Source organism: Eubalaena glacialis, chromosome 4 (assembly GCF_028564815.1).
Source record: "Eubalaena glacialis isolate mEubGla1 chromosome 4, mEubGla1.1.hap2.+ XY, whole genome shotgun sequence".
Taxonomy (NCBI): domain Eukaryota; kingdom Metazoa; phylum Chordata; class Mammalia; order Artiodactyla; family Balaenidae; genus Eubalaena; species Eubalaena glacialis.
The window spans coordinates 40502030-40529046 of NC_083719.1; the positions used below are offsets into that span (position 1 = coordinate 40502030).

General features: G+C 37.4%; 1 protein-coding gene across 3 annotated transcripts in view; it reads left to right on the forward strand.

The window, feature by feature from the left end:
• The window catches only part of ITGA1 (integrin subunit alpha 1), a 216502-nt gene that overhangs the window by 110051 nt on the left and 79434 nt on the right, over positions 1–27017 (forward strand). For all 3 annotated transcript variants that reach the window (XM_061189246.1, XM_061189244.1, XM_061189245.1), the window contains 4 exons: positions 10482–10594; positions 13375–13463; positions 13580–13691; positions 14303–14430. In XM_061189246.1, the coding sequence (XP_061045229.1) occupies positions 10482–10594; positions 13375–13463; positions 13580–13691; positions 14303–14430 (442 nt within the window). The remainder of the gene's footprint in view (positions 1–10481; positions 10595–13374; positions 13464–13579; positions 13692–14302; positions 14431–27017) is intronic.

A 27017-nucleotide genomic window follows, 5' to 3' on the forward strand; every position in this document is an offset into this window, starting at 1 on the left:
CCGTTTTATATGAGGGACTTGAGCACATGCGAAGCTTTGTAGCCACTGGGGTCCTGGAACCAATCCCCCACAGATGCCTAGGGATGACTGTATTGTTAGCAGATTTAATGAAAGTCTGGTTTTCATTCTCTGATAATGAGGAAAGCCTGTAAGTTTCCTCCCTCATCCAGTCCTGTCTCTGATTTTAGGGCAGTCTGCTATCAGAAGCCCTGAATTATCTGAATGAATCTTAATAGAGTAAGAAGGCATTCATATTTCCTCTTGGAACTTTAGTGCACCCACATGATCTCTTCAATTCAAGAAGGAGGAAGTGATGCTTGATTCTTAAGCTGAATCTTGAAAGATGACTTACCTTTCAATAACAGAAGAGATGTCACTCCAAGCTGGGAAGCTACATAAACAAGGGCATAGACCTGAGAATAAGTGAGAGTGTTGGTAAGCAAACAGGTCTGACGTTGGGATGATAGAGGGGAAAGACCTTAAAAGCCAGACAAAGGAGCTTGTACCTAAGTAGAGGGTACTGAGAAGCCATTATAGGTTGTTTTATGAAACTTAGTTTAGGAAATTATGTATAGATTGGATTGGAGAAAGGAGTGCCTGAAATCGGGGAAATCCATAGGCAAGCAAGAACAGCAATCGGCTTAAACAGTGAGGCCTGGACAAGGAGGGCGAACTGCAATGAAAGAATAGTGTACCCAAGATAAATGTAGGTGAATAATTAAGTCTTAGTGGGAGTCTGGGAATGGCAAATGAAGGTGTAGGAGGTGTCAAACATATTCCAAAATGTCTACACTGGATTACCGGGAAGTGGGTAGTCATTCAGAGACAAATGTACAGGAAAGGAAAATCAGTTTTATCAGGAAGTTGATGAGTATGGTTTTAAACAGCTTGAGTTCAAGGTAACGTCTAGGTACTTGGAAACTTCAAAATGGAAAACAGAAAGAGGGAGAAGTTAATGTATTAGGGGATATGTTTAGAAAGCAAGAACTGGTTTTGGTTCCCGCTTGCAACCCTGTATATTGCCCAGCATCTGGCACAGGACCTTAAGCATAATATGCAATCAATAATGCACTCAACTCAGTTGGCTGAACAACTGAATCTAGTTTAACTTCCTGTCCTCATTGATGAAAAAAAAAAACACATAAAAAAGTAAGGTTAAAAGTGACTCTCTCATGACTATTATCAAAACAAACAAAGTGTTGGCAAGTATGTGGAGAAAAGGGAACATTTGTACATGTTAGTGGGACAGTAAATTGGTGCAGCCACTATGGAAAACAATATAGAGGTTCCTCAAAAAAATTGAAAATAGAGCTACCCAGTTCTGGGTAAATATCCAAAGGAATTGAAATCAAGATCTCAAACAGATATCTGCATTATTCACATGTTCATTGCAGCATTATTCACAATAACCAAGACTTGAAAGCAATCTAAATGTCCATTGTCAGATGAATAGATTTTAAAAATATGTTATATTCATACAGTAGAATATTATTCTGCCTTAAAAAAAGAGGAAAAATTTTCCATTTGAGACAATATGGATGAACCCGGGGTACGTCTTGCTAAGTGAGATAAGCCTGATGCAGGACAAATACCACATGACTCCAGTTATATGAGAAACCTAAAATAGTCAGACTCGTAAAAGCAGAGCATAGAATGGTGGTTACCAGGGGTTCAGAGGAGGGGAAAACAAGGAAACATTAGTCAAAGGGTACAAAGTTTCAGTTAAACAAGATGAATAAATCCTAGAGATTTACTATACAGCACAGTGCCTATAGTTAGCAATACTGTGTTGTACACTTAAAATTTGTTAAGAAGGTAGATCTTAAGTTGTGTTCTTATCACAAAATAATAATAATAATAAAAAATAACAACAACCACTACTAAAGAAAGCAGGAGGAAACTTTTGGAGGTGATGGATATGTTTATGGCATAGATTGTGATGATGGTTTTAAGGATGTATACTTCTCTCCAAACTCATCAAGTTGTATACATTAAATCGGTACAGCTTTGTGTATGTCTTTCATGCTTCAATAAAGTGTTTGTTGTTTTTTTTTAAAAGTGACTCCCCTAGGGAAATATAACTACTTGGGGCCAGAGCAGAACATAGGACTCAAGTCTCTCCACTCCCAGTCTAGGACTGTTGTCCTTATTAGAACTATATTAAAAAGTAAATGTTGATAATAACTGTATCTGGCGTATAATACTTTACATTTTAATATGTGTGTGAGAGTTTGTGAGCATTTGAATGTATATATGGATATCAGATACATTGATTCCATTCTGACATTCCATAGTTACAATGATTTTATGGAAAAGGTGTGAAAAATCAGGGAAACAAAAACAGTGTGGCCAATTGAATTTAAAAGTATGTAAATACAAAAATCTAAATGTCCAAATCTTTAAGGATGGCATGGTAGCAACATACCATTCTAAAGAGATCCAGGCACTGGTCATGCAAAATAGATTTTAGTAATATGTTTGGATATTCTGTAAGTGTTTATAAAATCAGGATACAGACTTACTTTAAGAAATGGACTATGAAATAATTGACATATTTGGGAGAGCATGAATTTTGTTATTTAATTTTCTCCAGAGGTGGGCATCTGCGTAAATCATATTTACAGGTCATGTTTGGAAGCTCAGCAACCTCACATTTTTAAAAAAATCATCCTGACCCGTCTTACATCTTGCTGAAGTATGCGTAAAGGAGTACTTGTTGACCCATAACAAGTGCAGTCTGTGTATTTGAAAAGCATTAGTTTAAATCTTTGGAAAGAATAAACAGTTAACAGAAAAGGCGGCCTATGCCCCCTTTATGTTTCAGAAGTTTCCTGTGGAGTATAACCTACTTTATATCTTTGGCTCAGAAGCCACATGTTTTTTCAGTAGCAGAACCATTATACCTCTGATTAAATTCAGCTGTTGTTCATTATGATTAGCATGAGCTGGAGCATCCAAGTCACTGCAATGTGGTTCAGAAGAATCACAAAGAATACAATTGGTTTAATAATTTTGCTTTGAAGAGAAGAAACTCAAATGTGCTCAGCATTGCGCAGCCTTCCAGAGTTATTGGTAATCACCAGTATAGCAGGGCTCTGCCAGATGGGAGAAAAATGAGATGCTGGTGTGGGACTTTCCACTCTTTGTTGTTCTTTGCTTCCCTCCTTCCAGCATGTGCCCCCGCCCCTCTGAGTGCTATCTAGGCATCCATTCTTAGGGGCTTCGGTGACTTCAGTGGGCCTGTCTTTTCAAAATAGATTCTCATGATGCAAATACTTCCCTAGCCAATCCTCAACCCAATATATATCAAAATGTACTGGCTTCATGCCTTTACCCTAGAGGACCCTGCTTTGTGCCAGGTAAGGTTTACTAGTGGGCTCAAGTGACTGAAGCCCTGTTTCCAATGTATGTGTGTTTTAAATAAAGCCTATTCAAGCTTGGGGTGAAAAGAATTTTTAAAAGTTTTATCAAATTTTCTCTCACAGATTTTAATATAAAGTTTATTTTAAATTGCTTATAATATCTTTTGAAGTTGAAATTTCCTCTTTGCCAAACGTCAGTTCTTTGGTTCATCTCATTTCTACCCCTCTACCTTTCATGACTGAAAAGCACAGCAGCTCATGGGGCCACTGTATAACTTCATTCTCTAAGACGACCAAACACTTACTCTGTTGGTTTTTGTTTTTTGTTTTTTGTTTTTTAATGCCTGGCAGGAGGTACTTGGCACTCTGATACAGACTTTGGCTTGGAGATCAGGAAAGAGTTAGGTGAAAAGAAATAATGTAAATATGAGACAACAATCTCCAGGAAACTATCTTTTACAGAAGAAAAAAATATAAATATGAAACAGAGCAGTCAGAGGCCAGCTACCCTTCAAATAAATATAATAGCAGTCATACTGACAAAAATAACTATTATGAATAGGAAGCATTTCTCAGTTTATTAAATTTTATTATATTTGGAGCTTTTTCATGGAGAAGAAGTGTTTCTCTCACTTTGATGGTCTTTGAGTTCATCAGGTGTTTCTCTAGTGATCAGTAATGAGACCCAGAACATTCTTTAGTCCTCAATCTGCATACAAATCATTGCAATAATATCATATAAAAAGCAGAAATTTAATATAAATAAAATTTAACGAGTTAAAGCAAACTTGCATTAAAGTTTAAAGTAACAATAGCCATCGTTCATGAAACAGTGTGCTTTGGGTCTCCACCTTGACCCTGTGTGTTTGAGTGAATATGACTGTTATCATCCTCATTTTCTAGACAGGAAACTGGGACTCAGAGAATGATTTGCCAAAGGTTTAACACAGCGAGTGTGACAGGGCCAGGATGTGGAACCCCAGCCTTAACGCCTTCAGCCAGTTTGCTCCTATAACAGCAAGGATTCTCTGCAACCTTGACCTGTGGAAATGCCTGCTGTGTCACCCAAAGGCACATATGGCATTCTGCTTAAGCAAAATATCCAGCCTCTAAAGTGAAAAAAAAAAAAAAGACTTCACAATTAAGACCTCTTAGCTGGTCACATGAATGACCAGGTATTCCTTATTCAGATTCTTAGAGCATTTGATGCAGTCATAATTTATTCATTCAATAAATATTTATTGAATGCTGATTTTTATATCTGGCTCTGTTATAATCACTCAGGATATACGAGTGAATGAATAGGGGAAAATTCCTGCTGTTGTGGAGTTTATATTCTATTGGGGATGGACAAACAAAAAACAAATAATAAACTTAATAAACAGGTAGGTTATATGTCAGAATGTAATAAGTGCTGTGAGAAAAAATAGAGCAAGATAGTGGGGCTTGAGAATACTGAAGATTCCTAAAATTCCATAAACTCTATGCTGATATTTTTCTAGGATCTTGTCATTTTTATGCAGCTTGGGAAAAGTGAGGCTTTCTTAGGATTAAGGGGTGGGATATATTCCAGAGTTGCATGTTTGATGTCAGAAATACACAAATTTGTTTTATATCCTATGTCCTGTGTCCTGCTTACCCATTCTTTATCACTGATCCCAACTCTCAAACTCCCTGTATCAGTCCTAGCCTACTACACTCTACCGTTTTCTGAGTTCTCACACCCCAGGCTTTACTTGTCCAGAATATACAATAGGCCATGGCTCCAGTTGCTATATCAGGTTATTTCCAATTATCATCATACTCTAGAGGTTTCTATTGCCCTAGAGTTCAAATATAAATTCCAGAACCTTTCCTTCGAAGTCTACTGCTTGCCAGTCTCAACCTTCCTGCTCCAGGTTATACAGAAGCTTTATGCTGTGCTCCAGTCACCCATACTTCCTCATTACCTTCCATTTTCAGCCCTCATGCTCCTGTTTCCACATTTTTGCCTGGGCTATCTGTGATCTCTCGTCTCTCCTGCCTTATAACCTAATAACTTTATTATTAACATACTGTTCAGAACTCACTTTTTTATAGATTGTTCTAGATTTTCCCCAGTTAATGGTTCATGTTTTCCAGCTAATTAGTACTCCTCCATACACTTATAATTTGTTCTATTCAGATGATGGAATCTTAGAATTGGAAGGGTCTTTGGAGGCCTGTCTTATATCTATAGAAAACAAACATCCCTGATGAACTGTTACCTACTTCATCTTAACCTGATGGGTTGCATGACTGGCCTATGTATGCCTTGTCCATTTAAATTTTTATTACTCTCCATAAGCCCACCACACTACTACCTCTACCCCTAAATCTCACTAGATGACTATAGCTACTATTTTCCAAAGAAGGAAAGAAGGGAGGGAGGCGGGGAGGGAGGAAGGAAGGGGCTACTAGATCAAAACTTTACCCTTGCTTCCTGTTTGAGCTATCTGTTGCTTTGTAACAAATCACCCCAAAACTTATTGGATTAAAACAACAATAATTGATTGTTTCTCAGGATTTTAAGGATTGAATAGGTGTTCTCCTGCTGCCTGGGGAACCCATGAATGCTCATTTATGCAGGTGCAGTCATCAGGTACCTCAGTTAGGGCTGGAGGGTCCATGATGGTTTAACTCCCGTGTCTGAAGTTCGTGCTACCTCCTCAAACATTGCTTCTCCTCCGTGTGACCTCTCATCCTCCATTAGGCAAGACTGTGCCTAATGTGCCTACAGCATGGTGGTCTCAGATTTCCAAAAAAAGGTCAAATGTAACCTGCAATGCTTTTTAAGGCCTAGCATCCGAAGTCACAGTGTCATATCTGCTGCATTCTATTTATCAAGCAAATCTCAGTTTCAACAGGAGGAAAAATAGATTCTGCCTCAATGAAGGAGAAAGAGGGACAATGTCACATCACAAAGGTGCATAAACCTCCAAACCATACACCACACTTACAAACCTCTGGATACCATTATTTTACCATATCCAGGTTTCCTCCATAATAAATTTAAATTTGCCTCAAACCCTGAATGGTTTGCTTGAATAAAAGAAGCCCAAGTTTATTAATATGGCCCATATTCCCCATTTTTAGCCAGGTTACTTAAAATGAAGTCTGCTCGACACTCACGGCTCCCATTCTTGATATTCTTTCCTTCTTTGGCTTCTGTGACATCACTGTTTTCTGATTCTCTCTTTCCCTTTCTGATCACTCCTACCAATTTTCTTCCTCCACTCATTAAAATCTTGTGTTATTTTCCCCTAGATGTCAGCCTTCAGATGTCTTCTTGCTCTGTCTTCTCTTGAGTTGGTAGCGTTTACTCTTAAGGCCTCAACCATGCTCATGGCATGCTCATATATGTTCCATGTGGTTTCTGAGATGTTCCCCAGCAAGACTGAGCCTAGATGCCTACAGAAGTAACAGTTATCAGTGCACTCTTTATTGGCCCGTCTTCCTTCCCTCTATCATTTCCCCCACCTCCACATTTGTGCCTACTTGGAATTGCCTTCTCAAAATCTATATATAGCAGTCTGCTTTGGGGGGAACCCAAACTAATACAGCTTATATTATAAATATTTCTAGAATTGGTTATCCCCTTCCTCTCTACTTCCGTAATTCAGATCCTCCTTTCTTATCTGGATTACTTTAGGAACTCTTGCCTTCACTCTCTGAGTCTAATTTGCCCCTTTTCGTAATTTATTCATGACACTACAAGTAAAAAATCTTTATAAATCAGGGCTGATCATGTTACATCCCTCTTTATTTGTTTTTAAGATTTATTTATTTATTATTTATTTATTTTATTTTTGGCTGCGTCGGGTCTTTGTTGTGGCACGCGGCATCTTCTTTGAGGCATGCGGGATTTTTCATTGCGGCCCACGGGCTCTCCGTTGTGGTGCGTGGGCTTCTCTCTAGTTGTGGCGTGTGGGTTTCCTCTTCTCTAGTTGTGGCACGCAGGCTCCAGGGCGCGTGGGCTCTGTAGTTTGCGGCATGTGGGCTCCAGTTAGGTGCACAAGCTCAGTAGTTGCGGTGCGCGGGCTTAGTTGCCCCGCGGCATGTAGGATCTTAGTTCCCCGACCAGGGATCGAACCTGTGTCCCCTGCATTGGAAGGTGGATTCTTTACCACTGGACCACCAGGAAGTCCCACATCCCTCTTTAAAAGCTTCAGTAGTTCCCAACTCTCCCCTCCATACAATAAATCCAAAGTTCTTAAAGCGCACTGTAAGAACATATGTGATCTGGACCCTATTTACCTTGCCAGACTCAAGTTCCACTCCAGCTACACTGAGTTACTTGAACTTACCGAAAGAGCCGTGTGCACCCCTTCTTGCTTCTAAGACTTTGCTGAAACCGCACCAAGTTCAGACCTATTCAATATGGTAATAGTACATTTATATTTTTGCTTCTCCCCTAAGTTTTAAGCAACCTTAAAAAATTGTGTTTTATCCATTTTATATTCCCAGGGCCTGGCATTAATGCTGAGCATGTAGGATTTTCTTAATAAACATTAATCAATCTGTCTAGTCTCAACTTAAATACTTTCATAACATATCCACTACTTTTCTCCAAACTGTTTTAACTATAAAGCTAGTTTAATCAATCACATTACAAATGTTTTGAAAAATTGGGAAAAAAAAACCTTAAAGCCTAACCATAATTTCCTTAATAGAATCTGTTTTCTGGTGTACTCCCTTTTAATCTATGTTTTACATAGATAGAGTTGTCCATCATCTGAAAATATGTATATAATAATAAAAAGAACCAACACTTAGATAGCACATGTTATAAGCCAAATACTGTACTAAGCATTCTATATACATTAGCTCATTTAATGTTCATGATGATCGTGTCAGGTAGCTACTCTTATTATTTCCATTTTACAGATGAAGGAACTAAAGCACAGAGGATTACTGGCTTGTCCTAAACCATACAGCTAAGTAAAGGGTAAAACCATGATTTGAACTCATGAAGTCTGGCACCAAAGTACATGCTATATTTTATGGAGAGGATTAAATTACTTAGGACATGGAAAACACTTAGAACAGTGTTCTGCGCATGGTATAAATTCAATAAATGCTGGCTGTTTTTATCATTGCTATTATAATAAGTACATTGAATATAATTTGGTATCTTTCACTTCAAATTGTCATAGATTTTCAATAAATTAGGTAGGTTTTTACTTTAAATTAGGTCATAAATAATTTTTTATCCTACCATGTGGTCTTATTAACGATTGCTTTTTTATGACTGCACAATATTCTATGGAATGAACCTACAATAATTAATTAGTCTGGCTGTTGATCACACTTCTTTTAAACTTTCATGATTATATATACCACTATAAGCATTATATCTTTATGCATTAAGCTTGTTTCCTTTAATTTAGGTCATTTTTTTAGGATAGATTCCCAGAAGTAAGAATTAGGCGTTAAGAGGTTTGAACATTTTTATGGTTATTTATGTATATCAGAAATGGCTTTGCAAAGGCATTATATCACAACTATGTTTTAGGGAGTCTGTTCAACAACTCAGTATTTGCAATTGTTGTAAAACTTATTTCCATAATACTAGCTTTGTCCAAAGGACTTACACAAAATAAATCCCATCCCTTTTCAATATGACAAACTTTCAAATTTTGAAAATTTTAAAAAGGCATGCGCAATCCACCTGCACTCCTTCACAACCTTTCAACTCTCCTTCAGGCATTTTTTTCTACATGCTAAACGTCCTCAACTTTCCCTCAAGCATCTCTGGTCTGACAAAATTACCAGAATCTTAACTATCTGAGTCATAGTCTCCTAAATACATTCCACTGTGCCTATGTCCCTCTTAATTTGGAGATTCCAGACATGGCCCGACAGTGCAGAGCACAGAGGGGCTATCACTTTCCTTGACCAGGGCATCTATTTCTAGCAATGATGCCTAAGGTCACATTACCATTTTTGGCACTAACATACACTGTTGGCTCATGTTTTCTTGCTGTCGACTAAATCCTCCATGACTCTTTCACACGAACTTCTATTAAGTCAGATTTCCCACATTCTGTACTGATGTAGATAATAGTACACAGTTAAGTGAAGTTATTTACATAGGTTCTTATTAAACTTTACTAGTTCAAGTTTCTCATTCCAGAATGTTGACACTTCTGAACACCCAAATAGGTATTTTGATTTACTTGATGAGTATCTTTATGCTTTCTGTGTCTTCACTTAAGTCATTAACAAAGATATAGGCTAAGTCAATCCCAAGTGCAGTCTTATGGTACATAATTAGAGTCCTTTGGTTGCTAGTAATCAGTGTCTTTGTTTTTTTTTTTTTAATTTAATTTTATTTATTTTTTTATACAGCAGGTTCCTATTAGTTATCCATTTAATACATATTAGTAATCAGTGTCTTTGGATATAGCTGTTTAGCCAGCAATGAATCAGCAGCTGTGGATCCCAACAAGTACCTTAACATTCAACCACATTCACCCATCCTATTCCTGAAGATATCATAGGAAACCTTGTTAAATGGCTTGCTAGGACTAAAATAAATCATGATTATATTTTTTCCATTAATTATTATTAGAGTGATTTCATACTTCTGTCTAAAAAAACAATAAGTGATTTTGAATCTGAGTCTCATAACTATCCTTATTTTAAGTGCTTACAAACTAGCATATACTAATATTAAATCTTATGATATAATGTTTATATTTCCTGACCTCTCTATGACATTATCAATTCCTCGTGGGAAAAAGTCATTTATACTTCCATGTGTGTTTTGTAAATTAACACAGCAGCAGGCTTAACCAATAATTATGATTTCAGCCCCCAAATTAAAAAAAAAATGTGTTAAAGTAACATATAATACAAGAAAATAAAATATTCTCACGTCTCTCTCCTATATATTTTACTGTTTTTTAATTTAAATCAATCTGCAATTTGAAGAAGACACTCTGCTTATTTTAGATAACATTAAGTTACTAACTGAGGATGGCTATCTAATTATGTCTATGGGAACTACTGTCAGTTGTCTTAGAACTAGTCATACAGTAACAAAAATAAAATGTTTCTCATTATTCAAAAATGTTAATTGAGTTATTTAATTTCCAGGGTGCTTATTGGTTCTCCTTTAGTTGGACAACCCAAGAACAGAACTGGAGATGTCTATAAGTGTCCAGTTGGGAGAGGTGAATCATTACCTTGCATAAAGTTGGATCTTCCAGGTATGTAAAGTCAAAATGTTAAAGCCTTATCCTAAATTATGCCCAGCATTCTCACTGAAAGTGAATTTCAACCAACTCAGGAAAAGATTAGAAGGAATCTATAAACATTCTTCCATTTTTATTATTCAGATTACATAAAATGGCATTCTGATGCCTTCTGCCCTTCATTTGCTCTAGAAATTCATCATAGAATATCATCACAGATATAGAAGGTCTTACTAGTTTTGTAACTTGTAACCACCTCCATTGTTCAGAATCCTTTGTAAAACCAGTGGTAACATAAAAAGAACTCTTCTAAATAAACCTATCCATCACATTTCCTCCACAAAATTTAACTTAGTGTTTGTTTTTTTAAAGAAAATAACACGAGAAATAGAAATTTAATTTTTAAAAAGAGAATTGCAAAAGGTAAATTTATATTGAAATGTATGTATTTGATAGAAGTATCAGCATAGTTAGAACATGACTAGAAAATTCCTACTAGAACTATTCAGGAATTGGAAACCTGTCAGTGTTCTGTGTAATATTAAGTACCATGGAAATTACTCATCCTCTTCAGATTTATTTAAGATATTGTATTTTTCAGTTCTCCTTTTTTTCAATTTCCTACTTGTTTATTATGAGCATTTTTTTCTTTACATTCAAGAGCATAGCTACTTTAATATGTCTTGCCTGATAATTCCAACATCTGGAATATCTCAACATCGCTTTCCATTTATTACCTTTCTCTTGAGGTTAGGTCACATTTTCCTGTTTCTTCTTATGTTTAGTAATTTTTTATTGTATCCTGGATTAAACTTTTGAGTTTTAAGTGTGGAGATTCTAGATCTGTTATGTGCCTTTGAAAAGTCTTTACTTTTAGTTTTAGCAGGCAATTTACTTGGCTGAACTCAGTTTCCAAACAACAGTGGGAAGCAGTTAAAATCTCTATTCAATTCTTCTGATTTTTTAGCTGGGCTGTGTGAAGTTTACCCCACACATGTACAGTTCAGGTCATTCAGATGTTTGGAAAGAATATCTGTATATATTCAAACTCTCCTTTTGTGGCTCTACTTTCCAAGATACCCCCTCTTCACTGGGCACTGCTGTCATTGCCCCATTCTCTGTCCTCTGTTTCTTCTAGACAGGAAGACTGTGAGGTCTATCTGAGGTTTAGCCACTGACTCAGGCCTTCCCTTAGGGGAAAACAAACAAACACAAAAATAGGAAACTCATCCAGTGCTAATCTCTTCTTACAAGTATAGACTCCCTTCCAGTTTCTGCCTGCTCTTGGTTGCTTTCCAGTGCCTTCAGACGGTTGTTTCATACATTTTTTTTTCCTTTTCCTAGAGTTTATAGTTGTTATTTGCAGAAGAGTTGTTCTGATAAGAGCAACTCCTCCATTACTGGAAACTGGAATAGAGTTTTAACATTAGTGTGAAGATGTTGGCTACACCAAGAACAGTATGGAAGTTTCTGCTGTAGTCCCTAATGTCCCAGGAATGCTTATCCTGGGTCAACGGTAGTATAAAAAATTCTAATCTAGATTATTCAAGACCAGTTCCAGATGCTTTCAAAGCAAACCAGACTGGATTCTGGGACAAAGACCAAGGCTCAGATTAGGAGGTCATTGTGACCTTTCAGGAATCTCTGCTTCCATTCCATTAAATCTACATGTAATCTTAAGGTAAGAAAAAATTCTAGGCATGAACAGTGAGACAAACCTTTCTTTTTTTTTTTTAATATATATTACAGGAATTGTTTTTTTTTTAAATTTATTTTGTAATTTAGACAAGCTGCCAGATTTTTTTATGAAAGACATCTTCATATTCCAGATTGATTTTTTTTTTAATTAATTAATTAATTTATTTATGGCTGTGTTGGGTCTTCGTTTCTATGCGAGGGCTTTCTCTAGTTGTGGCAAGCGGGGGCCGCTCTTCATTGCGGCGCGCGGGCCTCTCACCATCGCGGCCTCTCCCGTTGCGGAGCACAGGCTCCAGACGCGCAGGCTCAGTAATTGTGGCTCACGGGCCCAGTCGCTCCGCAGCATGTGGAATCTTCCCAGACCAGGGCTCGAACCCGTGTCCCCTGCATTGGCAGGCAGATTCTCAACCACTGCGCCACCAGGGAAGCCCGACAAATCTTTCTTGAACTTGAGTTTTGCCACTTTCAATTATTTTAGCGCTCTGCTAAGCAGGGTTTAGAAACTTTTGCCTTTCCTGTCCAATCTTTTTCTTCTTCTTCTTTTTTATTGTGAGTGAGTGGAACTTCTTTTTGCCAGGTTGGCATGCTTTAGGGCTCAACATTCTTATTTGTTCTGTCAAATGTAGTCCCTTCATTGTGTCTTTACCCAAACTTCCTGACCACTGCTCTAATCTTGCCCCAGTTTTCTTTGTAACCCTCCTGATGTCCCTGTGATGGTGAAACTAATGGTCAAAATCTCGTGTCTGAGTTTCTTTTCTGGCCTTCTACCCATTTTCCTTCTTCTTGCCAGAAATCATGTTTCATCATTGGTCATATATAACATGTAGATGTAACATGTTGGATGATTGTATAAGTTTACTTTGCATCTACAATATTATGAGACTAAATATTTTATTTATTTTAATTAGCAAAAATATGTGAAAAGCTATCCCATGTTCTCATTGCCCTGATAGTTGTGCATTCTTTTACAGTTCAGCAAAAGTATGTGAGACAGTGATCCAGACAAAGTTTCTGAGACAAAAGCCAGAATGTTTTAATGAGAAGACACTTAATTTTACTTTGTTTTCCACCATCATAAAAGTTTCTTCTATTTTTAGTTAATACATCAATTCCCAATGTCACAGAAGTAAAGGAGAATATGACATTTGGATCAACTTTAGTCACCAACCCAAATGGAGGGTTTCTGGTAAGAAAAGGAAGAGTAAAGATAGTTAATGAACCAAGAATTATATTATAAATCTTTATAAAATCTGTTATATAGTTTTTAATCTTATGACTTTAATTTTTTAAATTTTTTAAAAGGCATGCGGGCCCTTATATGCCTATAGATGTGGACATTTGCATTACACAACGGGAATCTGTTCTGATGTCAGCCCCACATTTCAAGTCGTGAACTCCATTGCCCCTGTACAAGGTACAGATTTTATGCAATGTTTGTGCAGTGTTTGAAAAGAGTAAGCAATGAATGAGACATATATATACACGGGAGCATACCAAAAAGCTTGAAGTATTTTCTCGGCTACCAGCATTACCAATTTAGGTAAATGTTTGCTTTGCCAATATATAACCAAACCTCACTGCTATTTTGGAATTGATATTAGTGTAAATAACCTTTCCAGAGTCATGTCTAAACATCAGAGCTAAAGCTGTCACATTGTTTTTATATAAAGGGTGAGTTTCTTTGAGAAAAGTAACCTCATTTGAAATATACACAGAATGAGAACTGTATAGAGAATTCATCTTGAGAACATTTCCAAAGATAACTCATACAGTGTTAATTAAAATTAAGTTGGTATGCGTTTTACTTGATGTGAATCCCAAACCAATTGTTACTGAATGCAATGAGTATTTCTTATCACTCTTCTTCTGATTTAAAAAACTCTTTTTTCTGATTTTAAAAGTAATGTGTCCACTTTGTAGGATATCAGTTCATCTTTTAAAATGAGCTCCTTTTAGCTGTGAAAACATTTCATATACCTCTGAAGATAGACACCAAATTTGCACGATTGAATCTTTTTCTTGCAGAATGCAGCACTCAGCTGGACATAGTCATAGTGCTGGATGGTTCCAACAGTATTTACCCCTGGGAAAGTGTTACAGCTTTTTTAAATGACCTTCTTGAAAGAATGGATATTGGTCCTAAACAGACACAGGTATGACTTCATGTTTTGATTTCTGTTGTCCTAAAGATACAAATGCATGGAGTTTTAATGACAAATTATTCTGAAAATAAATTAATCAATAAAGCTAAAATTTAGGATGAGCTTTGTATTCCATACCCCTGTTCTTATTCCTGCACATTTCTGGCAGGCTGTTTATTTTCTAAGCAGAAAGTATTATGAAAGCTGCATTTTCAAAGCTCTGAGAAAATATCCCCTATAGATATCTATAAAATCATAATTTAATTCTTAATTATAAAATAAGCATAGCCACCTTTGGTAATATCAGAGCAGGGTTTCAGAATTTGTAGAAACTATTCTGATATGCCATCATAGTGTCTTTTCTCCTGTTGTACAGATAAATTAGGAATTGGCCACAGGATACTGCTGTAAGTCTATTTTCCCCTATATTTAATAATTTCTTTTCTTAAGTAAAAAGCAAATGCTCCAGGCTTTAGCTGCAGTAAGTTGAATAATTGGGTGTTTTTCTCCCCGTGAGTCTCTGTTTCTAAACACATCCCCCTTTATTGCCACTAAATAAAGTGGAACTTCTCACATGGCTCTTCCACTTTAGACAGTGAGTTTGGGTTTAATCAGTCTAATGTTCATTAATATTATATGGCCACATGGCTTAAAATATGGATAAGACGCAATGGATAATAGGAAAATTAAATGTCAAAGTGAGGACAGTGCCTTGAGGGTAGGAATTAACACTAGAATCAGAGTCAAAAATGGCTGTTGCAGAGTGTGGGGACCTCAGGAGAGCACAGGAGACGGCTGGGCTGCACACGCAGTCCAGTGTTCTTTACTTTTTCTCTGAGAGCTCTACTCTTGGAAAGATTTCTGGGGCACTGAAAAAGTTGTATGGCCGCATTAATATTTGTCACACCTGCATTAAAATTGGGATATAAATAGACACACACATCTATATACACATATATGTATGTGTGTGTATACCTATGTATACACACACATACATATATGTACATTCATGCATATGTATATATACATACATGTATCTGTGTATATATATTTTATATTTTTGTATCTGTGTGTATATATATTTTTATACTTTTATATTTATTTTAAATATATAACATAATTTTATTTTATAATATATATTTATATAACGCATATTTAAAACATATATTATATATTTTATGATATATACATATCATACATTTTCCCAAAAGGATGGTAGTTGAAAATTGCAAATTAGAACTCAAACTTCAAAGTGAAATGTCATATGGCTGTATTCCAAGGTTGAATGGATCTCTTTAGAGAGCCAGGTGAGGGGTAATGTGTATATCCCAGTGGACAATAGGGAACTTCTTGAAATCAGAGTAAAATTATTATAGGAAGATGTACTTTTCTTATAATCATATCACAAAATGTAAGTTTCCCTCGATGCAAGCTTCTTATCTGCAGTTATCTTCCCAAGTGGATTGCTGGAAGTTTGGAGAAGATATTATCTTTCTTCTTGCTACAGGGCATCAGGTGGCCTGCATCCTTTAGAAGACCACTCAGAATGGTGACCTGCTTCTCCTTTTCGTACAATACATGTTCCACATGGACCCCTTTTTTTCCCTTCTGAGAACTTCTCTCCCTTCTTCCTTTCCTCTCTTCCCTTATCCTTTCTCTCCTTGGTCAATAAGATTTCATAGAGCCATAAAGTTATAGCTGGAAGGGGTCTTAGAGGTCATTTAGCCCCAAATCTCAATTGATGGAGGGGACCTGAGAAGCTAAGTGACTTGTGCAGGGTCTCTTGCTTGTTGATGGCAGATTTGAACACACAGCTCTCCAACTGCAGTGCAGCTGTCTTTCCTTTCTGAGACCTCTACTTCTAGAGAAGTTTCAGAGCAGGTGCCCTCTGATGTCCCTAGACAGTGGTCTCTAGTCTTTTGTCCCTGTGCCTCCTCGGCCAGCCCCCTGGTTGGAAGCAGGCCAGGACTCTTGGTGCTCCGTTGCCTGCACTGACATACCTAGATTCAAACTGCTGATCACAGGTCTCCCCTCTCTCAACACGTTCCCCACAATGAGTTTTCCTCCCTTCCACCTGTTTTATCCACCCCATTTTACCTTCTTATCCAATCCTTTCTTTCCAAAGCTAATGACAGTCTTGGAATATTTTAAAATTTGTATTCTTTTTTAGTCATCTGAATATTTGATTTTACTTTTAAATTTATCTATTACACTATAAAAATTAATGTTTTGTAGCTATTTGTGGAAATTAGTGCAGCTGTGACGTTTGAAGTTTCTCCACAGCTTCAGGAAGCAAACCTACAAGGCTGTTTTAGAGGAATAATCACTGCTTCAGTGGAGATCTATGCCCGTGGCTCAGTTTTGTAAAGAAATAGCTAACAATCAATTGCTTATATACTCAACCCATTCTGCTGCAGTTCTGATGTTTCCATCTATGAGAACTATAATTAATCTTACATTTCAGTAGTGAGAGTCCCAATAGAGGAGCTATTCTGTCCAGCACCAGTGGAATTCCAGCCTTCCGGAGTGGGCTTCGTGGAGTTTTATGTCTTTCTGGGAGGAAACAGTGGCTTTATTCAGAGGAATGGAGACGATCCCTGGGGTCTAGATGCTGCCAGTGAATGGGAGGGACACAAACTTACTCCGAGAAGAGTCAGGTCACATTTCCTTGGTTCCATGACCCCATTCCTCAAAGAGGAAGATTTCAGAATGCAACCCTGTGCACTGAGTCATTTGGTGCATCTGCAGAGGGGCTGCTTAAATTGCTGAGTTTTTATGTCACATTTTGCTTGTGTCATTCATTATGGAGCTTAGCCAGACTCATTCATTCATTTATTCACTTGTTTTTCCTGAGGATTTACTATGTACCAGGCTCTGTGTGAGGGCTTGGATAATTGTGGAGAATAAGACAGATGCGGCCACTGCTTTCATGGAGCCTCTGTAAAAAGCAGTGTTTCTCCAGATATGGCTCGTGGAATTCCTGCTTCTGAATCCCAGAGGTACTTGGACTGTACCCCAGACTTTAAGAATCAGAATCTCTGAGGGTGGGGCTACAGAGCCTACATTTTGAGTAAGCAACCCACATGATTTTTAAATAGGTTAAATTTGAGAAACAGTGGATTAAATGCATTATTAAATTGATGTGTGTGGTATGTGTGTGTGTCTGTGCTTGCTGCACCCTCCAGATTACAGGAACCTCAAGACTGAAGCCTTTATATCTCTTTTTATCCTTGTCAGTGGCCAGCCCAGTGCTTTGCTGTGACATAGTGGCCCTTTAATGAGCACCTGTTGAATAAATGTGTGTATCGTAATGAATGTATTTTTGTATTTTTCTCTGATAGGTGAACATTTAATGAGACTTTTTCTATAACTGGCATTTTAGTATTCTTTAAGTATATTACTTATATGTTAGGCTTTAGTGTTTATACTTTAGTAATTTCTAATCTTTTTCTATGTTGGTTTAAGTTGTATTAATGACGAGTTTCATAAGTAACTCTCTAAACAAAAGGGATTGAGAAGGACATTTACTAAGCCATCACTTTTGCCAAACTGTATTTAATAGTGTTTTAAGTACAACACATTTAAATACCCTTTAAATTTGACCTTCCTTCAGTGGAGTCAGACAAGAAACTCATTCATAGAAATTTGGAAAGATACTTTCACTTCAAAGAAATGCGTACTAAAATGTATGCTTTTCTTTCATGTGGTCTTATAGTAATTCTCTCAAAAAACATAGACAATTTGTTTTAACAATCATTTTTTTTCCTGATTTATTGATAACATAGTTTAAATAAGGTTTTTTTTGTCTTTTGTTTTTGTTTGTTTTCAATTGAAGCACCCAATCCTGCCCTAAGATTGGCAGAATTAACTTCTGGAATTTTTCCTTCCCCTACTTAAATATAAAAATGAATTTCAAGAGATACTGCCCAGAAGAAGATGCAAAGATCTTTCCAAAGATGGAAAGTTCCAAAGATGGAAAGTTATGAGCTAGATACAGGACTCTTTAAACTCCTCACCCATATCAAGGATATAAAGGCATTAAGAATGAAGTTGACAGATTTGTGAAGTGGATTTCTCTGTAGAAAGAGCCTAGTGAGAAAGGCTTCAGTGAGATCATACAGTGAGCTTGGTGTGTGTCTATGAAAGTTGGGACATGCAATTGATGAGTGTCTGACTCCTGCCTGAAATATCTAAAGGGCAAGATAGCTGTCTGGCTGCTGACGGGCGAGTTAAGGCAGTGGGATTGGCCTCACACCCAGAGTTGTCGGTACAAAGAATGTGTTTCCCATGGATCATTATGGAATCATGTTAGCTCCTGTCCGTAGAATCTCCTGGAAGTGAGTGGAGGCCTCTGCACAGAACAGCTGAAGCTATCCCTGATTCCTAGGGACCACAGTAGTGAGATGCATTCACTCAGTCAAGGATGCAGGTGAAGGGAGATCTCCAAAGAGCCCACCAGAAAGATAACACCTGTTAGCACCTACTCCATCTTAGGACAGCACCAGTCAAGTAAGAATTTCTGTACCCTGTATTTATCCTCCCTCCCTCCATCGGTGGAGATGTCAGATATTATAGTTAGCAATCTGAGAGAAGAGGAGCAGAAAAACAAAGAAAGAGCCAGTCACGCCCCTTCCTCAACTACAGGCTTCTCACCTCCCATAAGCCTTAGTAGGGGGAGGAGAGAAGATTTAACTATAAATCAACTTTGATATTTTGTCTTATTGATTTTGTTTTAGTTTAGGTTGAACCGTATGAAATTGTTGCTATTTGATCCTTTTTTGACCTACAAATACAGCACTTTCATGTGGTACAACCTAAATTAAAATATAGAGCTTTTTTTAAACAGACATTTTAAAACTAAAAATAATAGAAGTCATAAGACATTTATCTTTCCATCCAGTGAGAGTAGAAGAATTTCACCCTAAATAAGTTTTAAAGGGATCGCGGGCCAAAAAAAAAATTTACATTCTAATTATACCTCATGAGTTCTTGTTTGTTATATCGATATTAATTACAATTATTCACTTGATACAAAAGGTAAAGATCAAATATTATGGCCTACTCTCTGCAGTCATAGATTTTTCATTTAATAATTGCAATTATTGGAAAGGAGTCTCAAAGATATGGAATGTTTCTGGAAGTAATTTTCACCTCCACAGAAAAAAAAAAGGTAGGAAGGAAAATAAATTTTAAAACTTTCATTAAAGTTTCCATATGACAATTAGTATACATTAGAAAAATGCAATGCAAGTGACAAAAACATTCACCCTAAATAGTTACTCAAAGTTTCTCCCATGTTTCTGTGTGGTCCCATTAACACTTTTTGCAAACATAGTCAAGGAACTTTTGCAAACCAGTTTTTTACCCAAGACAGAGTAAAGGCTATAAAATTGTTTTGTAAAAAACCACCTATAAAAACAAACCTGAAACACTCTGAGCTTACCATAAAAGATATGATGGTATAAACATTATGGAGGTCTTATTGATCCTCAATACCTAAACATAACATTGCTTTTAATAATAAATGAGAATGATATAAATATGCCATATACAAGTGCATTACCCTAAATAAAAGCAGTAAATTGTGAGGCTTGATATAAAAAGTGAAATATACTAATGGAACAACGTCTAGACTGTTCCTATCAAGAGTATAGCATAATATTAAACCAGGCAAAATGAAAGAGGGAAATTAATTAAATTTTAGAAATATTATTTATCTTTCTTTTTACTACACATTTTATGGCCATTTCCCGAGGAGCCTAAACTATGAGGGCTGATTCACTGTTGTGAGGTCTGCGAAGAAACCTGTCTGAGCCCTGCAGCCATGTCCTTGTCAGTCAGGCTGTCGTTTCTGAAAGTGGTGCTGTGAAGGAGGTGAACCTCCCTGCTCACTAGCGTCCTGGTCTCCGTTGTCCTCTACCTCCATTCATCACTCATCTGAGTTATTTTTCCCATGTAAAGTCTGGATCATGGAATTTCCCTGAATAAAAATCTCCTATCCTTGCCTGTGGAATAATACCCAAGCTCTCCAGTGACTTATAAGATGTTCGTCACCTAGTGGCTTGTCATTCCACTGTCTCCTGCCTCCTTCCCTTCTTGCCCTGTAGCCACTCCTACCCTGGCCTTCCCTGAGCACATTGCTCTATGCTCACGTGATTCTCTCTGCCCGGAAAGCCCTTCTCCACCCCAGGCCCCATGTGCGAGGTAAACTTCTGAGACTCAGTTCAAATGTCACTTTCTCTGTCCTTTTCTGTGGTTATTCCCCCCACCCTTCCCAAGAAAAATCCCTTCCCCTCTATATTCCCACAGCATTTACACACCCTTCATCCACTGCTCTCTCACTCAGTGGCATCGCTTTTTGTTTCGTGAGTGCGTCTCTCCTGGTGGAATGTGAATTCCACAACGACATCATTGTGCCTTAATCCTTTTACTTATGGAATACAGTTCAGAGTTTCCTGCATTGCCTAGCACGTAGGAGGCAAGTCATTTATGTTGGAAAAATGTAATTTCTGGAATTTTAAATTTCTCCTTGTGTTAAAAATCATTATTGTACTGACCACCATCTCTCACTCTGCTTCATGAAGTCATTGAGCTAGAAGGGACTTGTTTGTGGGGGACACCCTAGACTCCCCTTTACATTGTGTTTCAGGCTTTTCTTTGGAGGTGTTCAACACATCTAGCCCCATTCACCTCTGGTCCTGATTTCTCCCATAGTCTTCCCCATTTTAACATCTTCTAGCCTTACATTTTTGAGCATGGGTCAATTTCATTGCAGCATCTTCCATCAAGTAAGAGACCAGCTAAAGACATCCTTTTCTTAGGACCTACATTTTTTTTTTTAATAAATTTATTTATTTTATTTATTTATTTTTGGCTGCATTGGGTCTCCGTTGCTGCGCAGTGGCTTTCTCTAGTTGTGGTGAGCGGGGGCTACTTTTCACTGCGGTGCACGGGCTTCTCACTGAGGTGGCTTCTCTTGTTGCAGAGCATGGGCTCTAGGCACACGGACTTCAGTGGTTGTGGCACGCGGGCTTAGTTGCTCCGCGGCATGTGGGGTCTTCCCGGACCAGGGCTCAAACCCATGTCCCCTGCATTGGCAGGTGGATTCTTAACCACTGCGCCACCAGGGAAGCCCAGGACCAACATCTTTAATTTACCAACTTTATTTGTGTTTCTGAGGAATCATTTCATCTACCTGTGAACCAGTCCTGTTCATCCCTCTCCATAGTGACAAAGGTTAAGCCAGGTTTCAGCTAACACAGCCTTGAATGGTTTGTATTGACAGTTAATTTGGATTGAAGCCTGTATTACCACCACATTCATACTCTCACTTAATTGCAGTAGAAGCATGTTGTAGGGCAGGGCTTTTGCACCTTACTTTGGTAAAAGGAAACATAAAATGACCAGACGCAAAGTCTGAGCTCTTATCAGATTAAGCAATTGTGCATCCTACAGAAACACAGAAAGCTTTACTGTGCTTCCCTATCATTACACCCCTAAAGAAGCTGTTGCTTGGATAATGTTAATTGTTGAATGAAAACCCAGAAACTTAGCTCATTATGGTCATTAAAATTTAGGCGCTGGTGTTATAACTCTAACTTAAGAATACAAGGTAATCGTATAATTCTAAATGAGGAAATAATTCCATTCCTTCATGATTCTTTGACTCAGTATACTTAATAGCTATTTTAAACACTTCCCTTTTTTTAAAACTCCCTTGTCATTCTGTTGTGACTTTAAGTTTTATGAGAAAAAATTAGTGATTTTTGTGATTTCTAACAGCATCATTCCTTCCATATTCCTCACACTCACTTTCCTCCTTGTTCTTTTCTACCCTCAAAAGAGAAAAAGCCATTTGGATAATTAATTCATTTTAATTTAGCAGATATTTATGAAGTATCTATTGGTCAAGTATTATGCTAGATGTGATAGCAATATAAATAACAAACTCTAATACTTTGTCCCTAATCCTGAAAAATCTTCCAACTTAGAAATGAAGTAAAGTCTTGTATTTGGATAATTGCAATGCATGACAGTGTGACATAAATATAACAAGGGTGAATAAAGCAGAACAATTCATTGATCTTTATGAGTAGATAACTCAATATTAGAATAAAGCAATGTTTTCCAAGCTATGTTGTTTGAGGTGTTGAATATGTTCCTTACAAAAAAATATTCTCTTAAATAAAAATAAAATACATCAGGTCTTCCAATTCGTGATTCACAATGCATGTTTTCATATTAAAGATTCCGGGAGCACTTTCAAAAGAATCCACTTATGAGTCAGAGTAGAGCAATTCAGGAGTGAGAGAAAGCCTTGCTCTTTTGCTCCATTTGAAATGTGTGGCATTTTTTTACTTAATATAAATAGCAGAGGGAGGCAGACAGACAGAGACAGAGAAACTGTTATACTTTGTATTAACAATTGCTTTCCAAGATTATTTGATCATGGACTGTTTTTAAAAAATCATACCTAGCAACTGAGAGAGTTAGTATTCCCTGGAAAAGGGGTAAGGGAATATTAGTTTGGGGCTTATCTGAAACATGATTGCAAATTTTATGTTTAAGTGGAAAGTTCTAAGTGTTACAAACCTCTTGTTCATATAACAGAATCCTCAGCCAGTTGTATGCCTGGTTTATGCTATAATGTGAATCACCTCTTACTTCTCTTTGGACTTAGATTGTAATTACAACTGCTTAATCAGGAAGTTCAAACTGCATCTCCCCAGGAGCTAAATGTGTCCCTTACAGTTGTCTCTGAAAAGTAACTTTTCTTTCTACTGTGGTCTATCCCCCCTTTATAAGAATCTACTGTTACTATCTTCATCTACTCTTTTACTGATGCCATAAGCTGCTCTACCCATTCTCCCTTAAAGAAAGCCCACATTTAACCCAGTTTCTCCTTTTAGCTGCCATCTCTGCCTACTTTTTTGCATTTAGCAAAAATGACTAGAATCTTTCCATCTTTACTATTCCTCACCAGCTCTCTACTTAACTCCACCCTCTGGGTCTTGTACCATTCCAATGCAGTTGGCCCCTTCAAGTCAAATATGATGATTATTGATTGTTTATCTTTCCGCAAATTCTGGAATGATTTAAATGTCTTTACTGATCATCCTTGACAGATTTTCCAGGCTCAAGCCTGCTTTGCTTCCTCCCATTCTACTATCATACTCTGCTGTCTGTTCTTTACCTGGGTAGCTCATTCAGAAAGCTGGATCCTCCTTCCTCCATGAGGGCCTTACAAGTGAGACAATAAATGTGCTTGCGATTCTCTCCCCTCCTGTTTCCTCACCAGGTGTGTTCATCACTTTTTATCTCATTATTTAATTCTCATACTTATTTGACTCGGTTGTAGATGCATGTATACCCATTATGCTAGTACAAATCTGTTTCACCTGCCTTAAATTATAAACTAAGCTGGGACTGAAACTATTTCTACTAAAGTGGGTCTCACCAGTACTCAGCAAAGCATTACATATGTTTTGTGATTTGAGCATTCTCCTGTGATGAAAATTAGTAAATGGCACCCTTTTCTGGGGAAGACACAGCTGACCTTATTCTATCTGGTTCCTAAGGAAATAAGAACCCCTGTGTCAGCCGGAGACCTACACTGAATGTCATTTTCCTGAGATGTGAGTTCCCACTGCCCACTCTTCTAATTTCCCACACTTCTTTATATCTCTCTTTTTCTGTTTATCATTATTTCCCTACTATCTCAGTTTTCTACTTGCCTATGTGAAATGTTATAGTCATCTAGTAAGAATGTATGAGGGTCAACTGTGAGCAAAGCAAAACAGTGGTACAGGATAAGAGAATACCAAAAGCTATGATGCAGTCCATGCTCTTTACCCCTGCTTGCCCCTTCCGAACTTACAATGGAGTTGGGAGATAAAGCAGGCGTACAAAAGTTGAGAAGAATGCAGGGCTCACAGGAGCAGCACAGACAAGTTTGCTTCACAGTTTGAAGAAGGAGAAGATCAGTATGGACTCTTGGCAACGAGGTGGACAAAGCTGCAGAGAAAGTGAAACTTGAACTGAATCTTACCGAATGGGTAGACTTAGCTTAGTTGGAGGGAAAACGAAGGGCATTTGGTCTGGATAGAGTTCATCCTGAGGAGTCCTAAAGATGAGGATGAATAAAGAAGTTAGGGCCAGACTGTTGAGTGGCTGAAAGTCAGGAGGAAAAAACTGAATTTTAACCTATAGGCCTAGTATTTCAAGAAGCAGCTTGAAGCTTTATCTATTTTCTATTTTAATTACAAGTACAATTCTCTTTTAAAGTATATTTCAAAATCCTTGATGTAGGCAATGAAGAGTTATTGGAGCTTTTGAACAAGGAAGACACATGATAAAAGCAGAATTTAAAGACAGTAAATCTACTATTAGTATGTAGAAGGATTTGAGGAAGTGGAAATGGAGGGAGGGAGATCAGCAGTGGAAAGACCCGTGACTGCCGTGGTCCAGGTTCAAGGCAATGATGTCTGGCCTGGGCTGAAGAAGGAATGAAGAAACATAGATAATAGCTGCCTTAGATCCAGTCCCCCAGAAGCAAACTCTGAGAGGAGGAGTCCAGTGATAGCAATTCATGAAGGGAGTGCTTCCAAAAGAAAATAGGAAGGGATTTGGGGGAACAAAACAGAGCAGCCACAGAGGACAAGCAAGCATGTGAGTTCAGGTGAAGTCAAGGCCTCAGCCTGATCTGGAAGGGGCTCCAAGTTAAGTCGAGGGGCTGGTCTTGCATTTTCCTGCACTCAGGCATTACCTATGGATCAGGGCAAGGGGTGAAGAGGGAGAAAACTCCCAGGCACTTCTGACTCTTTGAACCTTTGGGGCAAAGCAGCTCTAGCAGTCCAAGGACAATCATCTGAGGAAAGTCTCAGGTGGAGCTGTTAGAAGCAAAGTGTACAGAAAGGGTAAGGGAACAGGCAGTTATAAGTTCTCTTATATCCTAACGTTTACAAAAAATAAGCTTATAAAAGTGAGATATATGTTAAGTAGTAAGAGAGATAGATGATAGATAGATAGATAGAAGATATAAAGCACTGATCTCTGACATACCAAGGTGTTACATCTTCTGCTATTCCTGGTGTGAAGATAATTTTTCCGGATAATCCAATTCATAGTAATCAGTTCATAGTATGTTCTATAAGATATGGAAAGTGCGTTGTAAATGTAAAATGTTACATCACAAAGCAGCCTTATTTAGTTGGCATGACTTCCATCTCTTCTCATGTGAACTCCTCCCCATGTATAAATGAGATGCTATTTTTTTCCTGAGGAGTTAATAGCTTATCACTAGAATTTGATCGAAGGGAACAGTACACTCATTAGTAAAAAGTAGTAGGATTGTTGGGCAGTGCTATGTGCAACCGCATTTGGGATTCATGAGCAAAACTTCAAAGTGAGACCAGTCTACAAGGTATGTGATTTTTGTCTAACAAAATTCAGTGTCATAGGATCACACACAGGGAAGGAGATATTTGGACTTAACTGGAGTTGGAAGTTAGCCAAATTAGTTAATGGAGGGAAAAAAAGGTTAAAGTAGTTAAATGTTTGCAAGTAAATGATTATGGTGATGGATCATGGAATCTAGGCTGGGTACAAAAAAAAAAAAGATAAGATCTGTGAATTAATTAGACATCTTAATGTGGTCAAGGAATTGATGAATTGGATATACTAGGTAAATGAGCCGAAGTTAATGATCAGAGAGAAGAACACTTGACATTGAGATTGAGGTGCTGCAATTTTTCCAGATGACAAGGTGAAGGCTAAGACCTTGGAAGTGGATGACATAGGCAAACTAGAGGAAAATATTACTAAAGCCAAGGAAGTCAAAGAAATGAGAGACTAGGGTGTTCAGTAGATTCATCCAGGTAGTAAAATGTCCAAGAATAATGACAGGAGTGACAGTTTTCAAAGTTCTTTAGTCTCCTGCTTAATCAAATCTAAACAAAGAGAAATAAAAACAAAACCAACTCTGTAAGACACCCTGAATGGATGAGCAATTAACTTCCACAGCAGCATTTATTCACCTTGGTACCATAAATTAGGTATAATGATTATCTAAGTGACAAAATCATTTTACTTTTATTTACCCTGAGCATTTATATACACAAAGACAATGTCAAACCTACGTGGTTTCCCTTGATAATTTTTCAGTGTCTCCCTGGATTACTAATTAAAAGCTGTTAGGGTCATTGGGAAAAGAATTTTAAATCTATTCAGAAAGTAATAGATAACTGTACATAACATTTAATTGTCAAGGAAATAACCTGAATTGGAGTCATGAGAGACGAATAATTGTCTTTTTCCAATTATAATAGGACATAGTCTTGGAACAGATGGTGACAGATATTAGGTGAAATATACAGTCAAAGAGCAAACCTAACCTGGACGTGGATTGAGCAGATTTTGTGTTTATTCAGCTTATGGTGTACCTTCTCTTATACTCGCATATGTTCTCTAATTATTTCTTATTTATCTTATACCTGACTCAGCAATTCTAAGGAAGGATTCGTATATTCCATTTCTTTTTAAAAAATATGATCTATTTACTTGTTTGTTTGTCTGTTTTATCGTATTTTCTAATGTATCTC